The sequence below is a fragment of the Pangasianodon hypophthalmus genome, chromosome 4 (assembly GCF_027358585.1).
Source record: "Pangasianodon hypophthalmus isolate fPanHyp1 chromosome 4, fPanHyp1.pri, whole genome shotgun sequence".
NCBI lineage: Eukaryota > Metazoa > Chordata > Actinopteri > Siluriformes > Pangasiidae > Pangasianodon > Pangasianodon hypophthalmus.
This window is the reverse complement of record NC_069713.1, coordinates 17,483,889-17,498,973: the sequence shown is the minus strand read 5'-3', so window position 1 is coordinate 17,498,973 and position 15,085 is coordinate 17,483,889. Positions and strand designations below refer to the sequence as shown.

Below are 15,085 nucleotides of genomic sequence, written 5' to 3'. Positions count from 1 at the left end.
GTGGTTTTGTATTGTTCTTAAATAGTATTTTGCTGCAGTGAACCAATTTGTGAGTTTTGGGGAAAGTGCAGTTTTACAAAATAACTTTTACATATAGAATTTAAATAATATAAATATATTAATAATTAGTATATATGGATTAGTGTAAAGAATTCAGATAAAACACTAATCTACAGTGTAGTAGCGATGCATGGTTTTCAACATGGTTACTAATGTTAAAAAAAAATAAATTTTTAATTACATTGCTATCATTTACATGCAGTTACAATACACTTCTTAGACATCTAGCACTGAAATTCTAAACAGTATTATCTTACTGAAGACACCATAAATATGTCCGTAATAACATTTTATTCATTTTTATTCTGCTGATGAACTTTCATCCCTCATTGCAAGAAGACTCTGGATTCTGTTTGATCCAGTATCATTTTAATAATGAAAATGAGTGTAATTACCAAATTCAAATTTAATTCCTTCCAGATTACTCTTCAGAACCTCAGTGTTTGATCTTTATAAGTTAGTTATGGCACTGAGTACAATATCATAATTATTTATAATACTGTATTATAATTACATACTCAATACAGTACATATAAAAGTCACACACATACTCATATATACATATGTCTAGTTTTTAGAGAGATCTATAGTTATAATTTCCTGATTTACATTCAATCATGAATCTCCTTTATGGTTATATAAAGAAAACTACGAATTGTTAACATTTCTTTTTCTGTATGTTTCTGATGTTCTATGAGAGCCCTGACATCGCCATCATGTTCAATTTCAATAACAAACTCATGAAGTAATATATTAATCAACAACCAGTTGAATAAACCTAAACCAGCATCTGGAAGTCTGACAAAACTGATAATGTTGTAGATTTGACACTGGAGGTAGTCTAGAGTACCAGTGACGGGTTCCAGCAGAACTTCTCCCTGCAATCCAGAGCAGAAAGCTTTGCCATGTCACTGTCACTGAGCTCAAAGTCAAACAGGCACCCGTTCTCCTGCACCCGGTCGGGCTGGCATGATTTCGGCAACACCGGTATGTTTTGCTGCACAGCCCACCTCAGAAGCACCTGAGCCGGAGTTTTTCCACAACGTCCTGCCATCTCCTGAACCAGAGGATCAGAGAGGAGGACGCCTGTCCCCAGGGAGGAGTACGCTTGGAAACACACTCCACTTTCCTCACATAATGCCCTTAGCTCCCTCTGAGCCAACCTGGGGTGGAACTCCACCTGGAGAACGGCTGGAACAACTCTGCAGCTCTTCAGCAGCTCCTGCATGTGCTTCACCGTGTAGTTCGACACTCCAATAGCACGGAACCTTCCCTCTGCATGGAACTCCTCCAAGGTTGCCCAACTTTGAGCTCGATTGTCAGGGTTTCGCTTATCCTTTACATCCAGCCCCTGTGTACCAGGCCAGTGAATCAGAAACAGGTCAATATAATCTAAGCCTAGTTGCTCCAGGCTTCTCAGACAGCCATCCCTGGCTTTGGAACCCTGGTCCCTGGGGCTTAGTTTAGACGTTATGAACACATCAGCTCTGGAAAGCCCATGTTTGGGCAACAAGGTGCAAAGGGCCTGGCCAATGTCTGCCTCATTGCGGTACACTGCTGCTGTATCGAAGGCTCGGTAGCCTGCTGTTAAGGCAGCATCCACTGTCCGATAAGTTTCCTCAGGGCCTCGCAAACGGAACGTGCCCAAACCCAACAGTGGCATCTGAGCTCCAGTGTTCAGCTGGACACAAGGCCTGTGGTCAGTCATTGGGAACTATTAAGCACAGAACAAGACCCAGATCTAATCTGAAAAACACAAGGTTACAGAGAAATTAGCTCTCAATCACATCAGCTGTGAACTATAATACTTGTACACGATACCTGTACATTATAATTCACTCTATAATAGCAACAGCTGTAAATGAAAGCTGTGTAATAGGTGTACATGAAAGTCTCCATTATACTGATACTGTCTTTCAAAATTCTGTATGTGTTTAGCAACTACAAACCAAGAGCTTTGCAGGGAGATAGACAGATTAGGCTTTGGTATAGACAGAAATTAGAAATAAATTAACCTGTAGCATTACTTGAAAGAGAGAAGTGAAGCAGATGACAAGCTGAGTATGTTGTCTGCAAATGAAATTAATTCCCACTAATTTGATTAATGGACAAAACTTCAGCATTGTTGATGTAGGGCCTACGCTTTAAATCACATTTGAACATAAACAGTCTTCAGCGTTGTTTCTAATATAGCCTAGTGGTGATAAGTCGCAGCACAATGACCCTACATATCACCCTTAACCTCCGGCACACCTCCAGACAGCATGTGACTCCATGTGACAGCATCCTCTAGCACACAGGCTCCCAACCCGGGTCCTGACTACCCCCATTAGTAAATTCATAAATGTGTGAATTCAAGAATTAGAGTAGTTATACGAGTCTGAGATGCAACTAAAATGATGAAAACTTTCTCTAAACGAAACTCTGACACAAATTTCAAAATAGTTAAATTTTGTTTCTCCGGTACTGTTCAGTTATGTTTAGTCTTCCCTCGATCACGTGATAATATGGGCGGGACTGGGTCCTGGAGTACCCCCTGTCCTGCACATTTTAGTGTTTTCCCTTAACTCAGGAAGAGCTGTTAATCAGGTGAACCAGGTGTGTTGAGAGCAGGGAAAACACTTAACTGTGCAGGAAAGGAAGTACTCCAGGAACAGGTTTGGCAACCTGTGCTCTAAACCAAGATCCTTCTCAACCATACAAAATACTAGACCTATATGTTCAAATCATTTAGACAGATAGATAGATAGATAGATAGATAGACAGACAGGTTAAGAGGACAATTGCACCTGAACAAATCACGGCTAATACAAAAGGCTTCAATACATTTCTATATAACAACCCAAAGTCAGGATACTCTCAGGTTCAAGACGATTATTACTGTATGTAGAATAAAGTAGTGTAAAATCATAGGAACATGTACTGTAACGAATCAGGTACCAATCATATAGTAATGGAATAGTGAGTGAAGATTCATATTCGTAAAAATGACTAAACTCCTCAAAAACACTGCACTATTTACTAGATCTGGTGCAGTACCTAACATTCCGTACGAGTTACTACTCTACAAAGCAGAGAGGAAATTCATAAATGTGTGAATTCAAGAATTAGAGTATTTTTTGGACGAGTCTGAGACGCAAATAAAGTGACGAAAACTTACTCTAAGCGGAACGTTGACAAAAAATTTCTAAATAGTTAAAAAAAAAATTCTCCGGTGCTGTTCGGCCATGTTTGGTCTTACCTCGATCACGTGATAATATGGGCGGGACTCTGGCGTTTGTAACCATAGCGACAGCAGAACTGCCGCGGCTTACTGGACGCTGAACCGTCCAATCAGATGAGCGCGGGATTGACAGCGTTAACTCTTAACTGTTAGGACTTAGGAGACTTTCTTGACTGACAGAACATACCGGTATATCTATATATCTGACTTTTAAAGGTTTTACTTCTATTTTGTTTCAGGATGTTAATACAAGACCAAAATGTGTCTCTGTCTGCCAGCTATGTAAACATACATAGCGGATTTAGATTGAAACGAACATGGATTTATGAGCATTGTAAGCTAATTTTGAAGGAAACCATCTCTACTCTGAGAAAAACATACAACTGTACATACAGGTTATACTATACATAAGATATAGATAATAGGTTTATCCAGAAGACATAGCAGGGGAAAATGTTGAGAAAATGTACGTTATTACCAAGTCCCTATTACCTCTATTACTTATTAACAACAACCTGCACTTCTTTCTGTCAGCAGGTCAGTCTCTTCAAGTGAAGTAACATCATGCCAATCCAGGCCTTCTCATTCCCTATACCTGAAACCAGATTCTTTCAGGTTGGCCAACACATCTACAAGTTCAAGATAAGACGAGGAAGTAAAATCAGGCAAGAGAAAGGATTAAATACCTTGTTATACATTCCAATATTAAAAATCTTGTTAATATTACACATTAAACTTAGACTGCTAAAAATATAGAAATATATGTTTTGGGGCATAAACACTCCTTGCCAAACAATCATATGTTTTGGTTAATAAAGCAAATGGAGTACATTTATTTATTCATCTTCAATAACTGCTTTATCCTGGTCAGTTTGCGGTAGATCCATAGGAGCACTGGGAGAACATGTGCAACTCCACACAGACATCAAGCAACATTCCACCCTTGATGGATTACATATACACTGTAAAATTGAATATAAAAGTTCTTTGTAGTCTAGGGCAGAGCTTCAGGAGATTGTTGACTGACCCTCTGCTAGTACATTAACTCCATTTGTTCATTTACTTTTTTTGGCGGGGTGTTTTTTAGTGGTGAAGAAGACATGTTGGACAGTGAGTTTGTCAATCAGGAGCTTGAGGTAACAGAGAGAGAACCAGTTTAATCACATTCCATGAACTATAATAGCTGTATGTGAAAGTCTTCACTATCATAATACTGTCTTACAGAATGCTATACGAGTTGTACTCATGAGCCTGGACCATCTTCATCCATTCGCCACTCAGCATTTCAACATCTTTCCCTGTACGCTATATCCTATGCTTATGATTTTCAGATATACATGTACAGTTATACTCTTCACTCTGTAGCCCTGCCTATACAGTGAATGTTTGAAATCAGCTACAACGACTACATTGCCATTGTTTATTGATGATTAAAAGTTATCTAAAACCAAAGTAGCTGTCAACTGTTGTTCAGAATAATTTTCAGAATGATTCAGTACTCTGCCTGCAGATAAGAGTAGGTGGGAGCGTGTGTCGGAGTTGAGATTCAGGAAAGGAGACAAAAAATTATTTGCTTACCCCTTCCTCATCACATTGTACGTGGAGACAAATGAGACAATCCCTCCACTTACAGGTGAACAAAACTTAGTAGCTTATACATACACATTCCTAAACAACAGCATGATTAGCTGTGTAATTAGTGCCTGCGTCTGTTTTTGTCCTCCAGTGAACCATGCAAACAAATGGGTCCCTTCAGTAAGTACTTTACACCATCTGGTGTGAATTTATACCACACATTTTAAACAACTATTATTCCTCACAACTAATTATCCTATTATGTATTTCACAGCTAAAGTAGTTACCTTACATCCTCAGTATACTGTTAATGAGATAAGATATGATGCAAGTTAAAGAGTTTACTGCACAATATGATGTAATTCTATAATCACCGACCTCTGACAGTTCTGACAGTTTTGTTGTGTACCATGGAAAGTCACAAAGATTGTGTAATACATGTCAAATTTATTTAAAATGTTAATAAATGTGAAATTGTTCCACTTGTATTTACATTTAATTCTGCACATTGTTGGTGTTTTAAATCTGTGTAATTTTTGTGCTTGCTCTTTAATCAGTGATTTTTATTTGGTTTTTGGGCTTGTGTTTTCCTGTATAGGAGAGGGAATCTAGATTGGACAGGCCACATCTTCCTGCTTCCTGTGCCCTTCCCCCAGCTAATGAACCCAAGCGCAGGAGAACAGAGGAACCACAAGAGGGCCCTGTGAGCTCAGACCACCATTATGACGAGGTGGACACACATCTGTGTCTCCAGTAGGTGTTGTAAATATGCGGTCAACACATTTCCCTCTTTTTTTCCTAATTCTAACTTTTTAAGTCTCTTTCTTTTTTCTATTCATTTTCTAAAAGTGTAGATAGTGTAGATAGAAAAGTGTAGCTTTCTTGTGTGATTATCAGCTGATGGATGTGAAGCTCATTACTGACTATGCCTAATCTTACAGGGCAGCCGGCCCCCTAATTAGCGTTTCATTAAGATTTGAATTATGATCATTAAAAAAAAAACTGCACATACTGAGTCTTTTTTATTAGAGTATACCCAGAATACATGGTAAAAAAAAATGTATGGCATAGGTCAAAAGATGCAAAGTCAAAACCTGAAATGACTATGTAGAAAAGAAATAGACAATAGGAATATGAGACATTTACATTACATTACATTTACATGGTTCTACTCATTTGCTAAGAGAATTTATCCAAAGCAACTTACAGTTAAAATAGGAGCAGTTGAGAGTTTAGAGCCTTGTTCAAAGCCCCAACAGTGTCAACTCACAGCCTTGACTCCCAAAAGTGGGATTTGAACTCATAACCTTTAGCTCAGGAGCCTAAAGCCTTAACCACTGAGTCAAAGCTGACTAGAGTCAGTGCAGAACTATAGTGATAACACACTCAAAGCTTCATGGGGAACACAGCCTAACAGAGGGATACAGTATATGTACAGGATAAAGATATACCAAGACTAATTATGCAATAATAATTGAGGGCAGAGGCAGCACAAAGTTTAGAAGTGAAGAAAGCCAGGAAGCGGAAAACAAACATGAGGACTCCTAATGATTATTTTGGGAGAAAGGTGTGCGTTTGAAGTTGTGAAGAATTTAGCTCTTCAGCGTTCATGGTTTATTATGTGAATTATAAGTTAGCGTCTTTACCAGAGATGATCATAAAACAATAGTGGGACTAGAATACATAGCATAGAATGATTGTTATATTTTATAGTGTTTATATCGGGATACCATGAAAAAAGAATTGTTGTGTGCATGACCACTAGGTATGGCTGAACTCTGTATGATTCTGTCTATATTTATAATTGTTGTTCTGCCTGTTTTGTCATTTTTTTATGGATTGTGCATTTTGGACTCTCGGAATTCAAAAGATGTGCTCACCTTTGTAAAACAAGTCTCTGTGTTTGGGACACTACCACTAAAATTTAAAACAAAGACTGAAAACAAAGGACAACATATGGTTGACAACACAGTATGAATTCCATGTCATACAGCAATTAGATTTCGGTGTGGCTAATCAGAGACACATTACTACAGTTGTAAATGCATGTGATTTAGATCTTTTCAGGATAGAATCCAGATACAGTACACAAGAGACAACTGTATATGAAAAGGATCTTTGTCACTAGTCTTATGTGCTACATTAGGCGACTGCCTGGAGGTGGTAGTTATAAAATAGAGGCGGCGCCATGGCCATCAAGCCATCATTTAGCCAACAGGCCGAACATAATTGTTAAGTATTACATAAACATCCCATCCTAAAAGAGCATATCTATAAACCAACCAGAGAGTGATTTGACAGTTCCTGTTAAATCAGATTTGTGCAGTTGTAGCTGTAGGCTTGTTCTGTGTACCACAGTTTAGATAATCCAGTGTCCTGCCTGGTCCAAAATACACAGTGTTTTTCAGGTAATTGGTGTGGCCTCAGGTGGAGAAGCTTGCAGACGTGCCTCAGACAGGCTTTTTGTTTTTATGTTAAATGTGCTGGAAGTGGGAACCGGAATTGAATGTGTCAACTAACAAAGAACACATACCTTTTTATCTCTGTCTGTCTCTCTCAGACAGTTGCCGAACCTGTCTGAAGGTGCAGAAGAGATGGTTTGTGGCAATGAGGTGTGTATGTAAGAGAGATCTGTCTATTGCTTGTGCACAGAAACGTTGTCTGTCTGTGTCTCCGTGCTTAATCATGCGTTATTACACAAGCTGACATATTAGTGTAATCAGCTTTCATAACAAGCCTCAATATGTTCATTACTAAAACTATGAAACTGCTTTTATAACTAGTGTTAAATTTACGAGCCAACCCATCACTTTATACTCACTCTTGTCTCTCAGGTATATGCTGATTCAGAGGAGTCTTCACCAGGTGCCACAAGCCCAGAGTTTCATGGTGAGTCACGTAGTCAGTACGAACATCACTTTAACTCTTATCTATTTTCTGCAGTCGTTTTTCTACCGGATACATGTAGAAACTAATTATGATGACTGGAAATCATCTCTCAAGTTGTTGAGCAGGATGCCCCTGACTCTAAATCCACAGAGAGAGAGAAACCTGGAGTACTTGCTAGACTGGCTAGGTGAGAAAACCCTCAGCAGCTCACAATCTGATGTATCTGTGCACTGATTCTCCACTGCTCCCTCATTCTCCACTGTTTTATGTTTTATTTTCAGCATTGCAGCGTTTCCCTTCTCCCTGCTGTTCAGACGGAGCTGATGACACTGTCAAGTTCACAGGCATTTTCATATTAGTCCTTACCATAATTATTTGAAAATGAATTCTATTAATCCCAGAAAATGTTTGTGTTCTTTTACAAAAGACATCACATTTCACAATTTTGAATAAAAAAAAGTATATTTGAGATGAAAACTCCACTTGCAACCTGCCCCTCTCTTAGAAAAGCCTGTGTTTTGTGCCCTCGCTAGTATGAAGGAGGTGACTTCATTAGTTCACTTAGGCTTTACATACTCGTCTCCTGTCTCTGCTCATCTTCCCCAATCACACATTTACCCTACAGCAGCCTTCAAGATCATTACAAGCTACGCTCTTAGGGAAAAATAGGGTTTCTGAAGGGTTCTAAGGCCACCTTTCCTAAAAATGAAACTTTTGTCATAGGGTGATAAATATAGGGTTAGGGTTAGGGTTAGGTTAAATGATACTTTATTGTGTGTATAGTATAGAACAGTTAAAAATTAAATTCTCAAAGTATGCTAACTTTAGTCATGATTCAGTGATTCCCTGAAGCTACATTTGACTCTTGCTTTTTTATTTTCAGTTTGGACTGAAACACTATAACCTAGAAACATGAGAGAATTAAACAAAATATAGTAATATCTTTTTTTTCCTTCAGTGTCATTTGTTACGTTGCCATTATACTGGTGCCATGATGACAAAGGAGACTATGGAGACAGATCTTTGTAACAAGTTGTACACCTGTCAGATTTTCTAAGAAAATGAGTAGAAGTGCAAATCAACCCCACTGATAACTCATCTCAGAGGAATAAGTGTAGGTTACATCAGTATATGAAATATGAACAGGGAAATAAGAAATGTATTTTTTAAAGGTTGTGTAACAATGACAAAACATAAATGTAGCAGGATATGGAATGCTATCTTTAACTTTAATGGGGTTAGGATAAACAGGATAAACATAATATAGCGTGATAGTCATAGCTCTGTGGGTTTGCTCTCTCCTTTCCTTCCTTTCATTTCATTTCCTTTCTTTTCCACTGATGTTTTATATTAAATAAAGCAACTAAAATCATGTTCAGTTGATTCACTGAATATATGTACTATTCTGGAAACTGAAAATAAATTATGAAAGGGAAAAAAACATTAATAATGTCAACATAATATCTGAGTAACAGTTTAATATAACAGACATGAAGTCTCTCAACTGTGATAACACATCTGCACACACTTATGCTTACACACAGAGGTCTGTAAATGTGCAAAAGGTGGGTTCCAGTGGGATAATAGAAGTACTCCTGACGGGTATGTCACTTAGCATTTTTAGATCTTCTCTGTTTGTGTCTTCTTAAACTTGTAGGTTCAAAAAATTACGTCTTATCAGATAAAAACATCTCGAATACACCGTTCAGCCTTAACATTAAAACCACCTGCCTAATATTGCGTAGGTCCCCCTTGTGCTGCCAAAACAGCTCTGACCCATTGAGGCATGGACTCCACAAGACCTCTGAAGGTGTGCTGTAGTATCTGGTACCAAAACATTAGCAGCAGATCCTTTATGTCCTGTAAATTGCGAGGTGGAGCCTCAATGGATCGGACTTGTTTGTCCAGCACATCCCACAGATGCTCGAATGGATTGAGATCTGGGGAATTTGGAGGCCAAGTCAACACCTTGAACTCTTTGTCGTGTTCCACAAACAATTCCTGAATCAATCCTGCTGAAAGAGGCCACTTCCATTAGGGAATACCATTGCCATGAAGATGTGTACTTGGTCTGCAGCAATGTTTAGGTAGGTGGTACGTGTCAAAGTGCCATGCATATGAATGCCAGGACCCAAAGTTTCCCAGCAGAACATTGCCCAGAGCATCACACTGCCTCCGCCAGCTTGCCTTCTTCCCACAGTGCACCCTGGTGCCATCTCTTCCCCAGGTAAGCAACGTACACGCACACGGCCGTCCACGTGATGTAAAAGAAAACGTGATTCATCAAACCACCTTCTTCCATTGTCCATGGTCCAGTTCTGATGTTCACGTGCCCATTGTAGGTGCTTTTGGCGGTGGACGGTGGTTAGCATGGGCACAATGACTGGTCTGTGGCTACACAGCCCCGTATGCAGCAAGCTGCGATGCATTGTGTATTCTTACACCTTTAAATCATAGGCAGCATTAACTTTTTCAGCAATTTGTGCTACAGTAGCTCTTCTGTGGGATCAGACCAGACAGGCTAGCCCTCTCTCCCCATGCGCATGACCCTGTCACCAGTTCACCGGTTGTTCTTCCCTGGACCACTTTTGGTAGGTACTAACCACTGAATACAGGGAACACCCCACAAGACCTGCTGTTTTGGAGATGCTCTGACCGAGTCATCTAGCCATCACAGTTTGGCTCTTGTCAAAGTTGCTCAGATCCTTACGCTTGCCCATTTTTCCTGCTTCCAACACTTCAACGTTGAGAATTGACTGTTCACTTGCTGCCTAATATATCCCACCCTTTTTACAGGTGCCACAGCAACGAGATAATCAACATTATTCACATCACCTTTCAGTGGTTTTAATGTTATGGCTGATTGGTGTATATTCACGTTCTTTCAAGCTTTTATATTCTTTTAGCAGATAATTTTGATACATTCTAGAAATCACTGCTTACAATTAACTAAATTTCATGCCAATAGATGAAAACTGTTTCAAGCTTGAAAAGAGTAAAAAAAAAAGTCTAGAAACAGATTTAATAATCTTAAATTTGGTTTACTGTAATCTTATAATAGGAAATACTAGATAAATGTGACTATATTGAAGATATTTTCACTTGCAGAGACATCATCTTTTGCAGTGTTGCTGGTTCATGGAATGAGGAGCCAAAGTAGCTGGAAGAAAAGTAAAAAAAAAAGGATCTTAGTAGGTGTGTCTAGGTGGTATCGAAATTTTGCAAGGTGGGAGGTGAACTTACACTACTTATAGTCAAGGGAGAGTGAGAAAGAGAAAGGACTTACATACTGACCTTTACATATCAGGATAGAACACGATTCACACCAACAGGTAACAAAGCCTTTCTCCTTCTTTCATTACCATATTTTGTCATGCCTTTTCTTTCATTTAATATTTGCTTGTTTGTTCATACAATCACATATTACACAAAAACATTTAAATAACTAATAATGATTACTGCTTTCAAATTTTCATTGTCCTTGCTGACTGTATTTATGTCATTTCAGATAACTGGTTTGTATGAAATGCCTTAAATTTTTGACTGTTTTTCTGTTGATCTGGTTCATGTTCATTTAAATGTGTGAATTAAGTACTGCTCTGATGAAGTTTAGATTAAGATATTGGGGATGTGGAAGAAAAAACGTTCAGGATAAATGTGCTTCTATAGAGTTATTCTTGTTCTTAGCTAACACATCTATACTAAATTCATTCATATTCAGCAAGGCTAAATATTTCTGTTCAGGAGGTCTGTAAATATATTTAAATTTAATTTGTTATTCCACTCAAACAACAGTAGGACAAAAGTGCATTCGCTACTAACAAAATGTCTTTGTGTGCATCTGTGTGCAAATTTCTTAACCTTAAACTTAAATTATGATTTGAAACGACCTAGAATTTGAAAAGAACTGTAATTATTAATACAAACTTCAAGTCTTCCTGCCTGAAAATCATTGTGAAATTGTAAATACCTTACCTAACAGGAATAAGAAATAGTATCTGAGAAGAGATGAAAGGTTCAAACAGGTTTATATAAGGCTGGGGATTTCACTTCATAAATTCAACATATAAACAGTGGCTATTGTGAGGTGGCTATTCTGAAACCCTGTCAAATTTGAGAGGGATGTAGATGGAAGGCAGTTTGGCCAAATGTAACTCATAAAATGTTGGGGTTTTTTTTTACAACTCTTACAACTGCCCAAAATTCAATTTTAAAAAAAGCATAAAGTTCACTGCTTTCTACACATTGAACATGAAAGTCTGAGACAAGAGAGATTTAATGATCTACTTTTTATATGTAAAAAAAATATAATTAATATAAAGAGGAACTGACCAATTACACACATTAGATCATGAATCAATATGCTAAGCTGTGACTTTTTGTCCTGTGCAGGAAACTGTCCCCATGGCTCAGCGTGTGACTCCTGATGTTCTTATGCTCGTGCTACCCATAGTGCTGCTGGTGCTGTTGACACCTTTTAGCTGGAGCTCTGATGCACTGGGCCCGGGCTGCCACCTTTACCGTGAGCGCACACACACACACACACACACACACACACACACACACACACACACTGAGCCATACAAATCTCCTGAGAGTGAAAGAGAAACAATGTGAATGTCAGCTCTATATTCATTCTCTATTCTGGAGCTACAAAGTGATGGCCCTTGGCTACCGCCTTGTATAATCTCGATACTTTATGCAAGGGGCATCATGACTTATGGCTGGTGAAATCTTTACCTTGACTACTAGTAGGGATCAAGAGCTACTTGCTCACCCAAACACCCTGACAGACAAAATCAGATAGAAGGTCTTAATGTCAAATCCATATTCATTCTCCCTTTCCCGCTTCCTCTATTATTCTCTTAGCAATTAACATGACTATCAGGAGTGACAGGAAGGGAACATGTCAAGGAGCCCGTGTGGTGTACGCCTGTGTGGGATACTGTGACTCTAGTGCATTTCCCTCCCGCTACTCTGTCCTGCTGGCATCTAACTTCACTCATAACATCACGTCTGTTTCGCGTTGCTGCACTATCAGTAAAGCCATCAAGGTACTGAGACACCATATTGACGCAAAACACTGATATCAGCATTGGCATCATAATTCTGCATTACAGTTACAGAGCTGCAGCCATTAAAATCCATTAATAACACTGATCATATTACAATATACAGTATGTATGATACCAGATTCCCTCTGTCTTGCCGCAGGTCAAAGTTCCTGTGGAATGCCCTGAAGGCCATCACCATGACAGCATTGAGATCCTAACAGCGCAGGCCTGCCGTTGTCATATGTGCCACAAGGCTCGTTACTAAGCCACCATAGTAACAACAGTTTAGCTTGTGTTACATCGACATATACTACTGCGAGAGAGAGAGAGAGAGAGAGAGATGCAGAAGAAAGAAAGAAAGAAAGAAAGAAGCAAATTATCACACAGATTGCAAATTATACGCAAAAGCACTCGGCTACTTCATTCTTACTGAACTACTGATATTTTTTTTTTCTTTTAAATTGTTACATGTTATATGTTTATTATGGTGTGAACAAACAAAAATGGCAATAATGCACTTAAACTTTGTATGGCTAAAAAACGAGTCAGACTTTAATGCTTTTATGTCTCCAATGAATGTACAAAATTAATTAATATTAAAATGTTTAATAATTTTCAAGTTGCTATTTGAAAGAATGTATTAAAATTGTTGATTAAATAAAATATAGAGTGAATTAAATACCTGTTTTTGTTTTTTTTTTTTGTGATGAATCACAGTGTAATATCAGTGAGGTATTATACAGCAATAGTTGTTTTATGGGAAGGTGGCCAGTAATGTGATGTTGGCTTAACATACTAACACAATTTTGGAACCGGAACTGGCCTCAAACAAATTGACCATTATTATACATGATATATCTGACTGGATCTATATGAACTAAAAGAGGACTTGCTGTTAATGTGTTTTCATGTAAAATAAAATTTATACACAGCAATAGAAATAAAATTGCATTTTTACACATATAAAGCACCAGATATACTGAAAACAGAACAGATGTCGGTGGTCTTAAAATACAAAAACTGGTAATAACACATATATAATGCCTTATATAAGCTTTTACATTAGCTTATGTATGGCTAGCTAGTTTTTTTCTATTTATAACATTAATCTTTTTTTTTAACTTAGTGCATTTACATTTACATTAATGATAAATCATTTGATAAAACCATGCTATCTACGCCAACTAGGTTTTTGTATGAGCTGAAATGAATAAATACTTAACTGTAAGCATACCTCAAACCGCTCTGTTGTTTGAATCCAAAATCATTTCACAATTCAGCCCCTGTTCCCATTGCAATTATATCCATCATGACTTCTTCTGAGTTGACAAATCCAAATCAATAATTAATAATAATTAATAATTAACAATTAATAATTATTTCATAATAATTGTTCTCAAAGTGGGGACCGGGCACCCTGGTGGTCTGTGAAGCATAGCCAGGGGTCCACAATATTTAAAATTCTGTTAGTGACAGAAATCAGAACATACCCATAACAAAGTCATGATATTATATCCATTATTGTGTTGATGATTTATTTGACGGGTCATTTGAATTTAAAAGGGGTTATTCCAAATATTCAATAACTCATGTTAAAGAATTAAAAGCTCAATGGCTCCAATATATAGGCTAAATATTAATGTACTCATTTAAATAGCAAGCCTAATATTTGAATAGTTTGTAACATAAATCAGGCATAAATAGGCATCCACGGGTTTTCTTTCGTTCTTTTTTATAGTTAAAGGGATCATTGGGTACAAAAAGTTTGAGAACCCCTGATTTATAGGTCAGAAAAGTTTTCTTTTTTTAAGTATAATGAGACAGTTTGTATAATGTGATAAGACAGGGGATGGCTGGAGGCAGAAATCTATTCCTAAAGTGCACAGAGTACACAGGAGATTACAGGAGAGTATTTCCTACTCTAATATACTAAAAGTGCGCCCTCTTGTGGACTCTAAAAGAAATACAATATTAGTTCTCAGTGGTACTACTTTTTAGGTCGACTCTTTCTGCCTAGTTTGCGTTTGTAAATATGAAAACTAGACTTGTGATGCAGAAAATATAACGAATTGATGTGTGTAAAGCTCATCTAGGTGTCACAAGTCAGATGTTGCTGAGTGTAAAGACTCAGAAAAAGCGCACCATGAATTCTGACACTGAATTCAAATTGGTGACCTTTTATCGACAAAACATTAGCGAGCAACCTCTTAGCACCATGTTTCTGATCACCTGCCTCAGTTTCTACATCTACCAGAATGTGTTACCAACTGTTACCTTTATTTTC

The 15,085-nt window shown here is 37.9% G+C and overlaps 3 protein-coding genes across 5 annotated transcripts; 2 read left to right on the top strand and 1 right to left on the bottom strand.

The window, feature by feature from the left end:
• Positions 1–16: 16 nt before the first annotated feature.
• zgc:101765 (uncharacterized protein LOC450036 homolog) lies at positions 17–7,770 on the bottom strand. Of its 3 annotated transcripts, none has more exons than XM_026936126.3 (2): positions 7,680–7,770; positions 17–1,806 (listed from the first exon to the last, which is right to left on the bottom strand). In XM_026936126.3, exon 2 carries the CDS (start codon positions 1,766–1,768, stop codon positions 902–904), a length of 867 nt encoding a protein of 288 aa, XP_026791927.3. In that variant the 5' UTR covers positions 1,769–1,806; positions 7,680–7,770; the 3' UTR covers positions 17–901. The 3 variants fall into 3 exon arrangements, with proteins under 3 accessions (XP_026791927.3, XP_034159300.2, XP_026791926.3); XM_034303409.2 differs by lacking the exon at positions 7,680–7,770 and adding an exon at positions 3,302–3,389; XM_026936125.3 differs by lacking the exon at positions 7,680–7,770 and adding an exon at positions 3,221–3,316.
• Positions 3,360–8,466, top strand: LOC113539980 (membrane-anchored junction protein). The gene is made up of 11 exons (XM_026936127.3): positions 3,360–3,472; positions 3,821–3,948; positions 4,371–4,419; positions 4,508–4,583; positions 4,794–4,916; positions 5,010–5,038; positions 5,457–5,611; positions 7,419–7,470; positions 7,693–7,747; positions 7,862–7,934; positions 8,029–8,466. The coding sequence occupies exons 2-11, from the start codon at positions 3,848–3,850 to the stop codon at positions 8,069–8,071; spliced, it is 756 nt and encodes a 251-aa protein (XP_026791928.2). The 5' UTR covers positions 3,360–3,472; positions 3,821–3,847; the 3' UTR covers positions 8,072–8,466.
• Positions 8,467–11,018: 2,552 nt separating this feature from the next.
• On the top strand, positions 11,019–13,396 carry gpha2 (glycoprotein hormone subunit alpha 2). The gene is made up of 4 exons (XM_026936103.3): positions 11,019–11,079; positions 12,140–12,269; positions 12,617–12,801; positions 12,962–13,396. Exons 2-4 carry the CDS (start codon positions 12,152–12,154, stop codon positions 13,064–13,066), a joined length of 408 nt encoding a protein of 135 aa, XP_026791904.2. The 5' UTR covers positions 11,019–11,079; positions 12,140–12,151; the 3' UTR covers positions 13,067–13,396.
• The last annotated feature ends 1,689 nt before the right edge of the window (positions 13,397–15,085 follow it).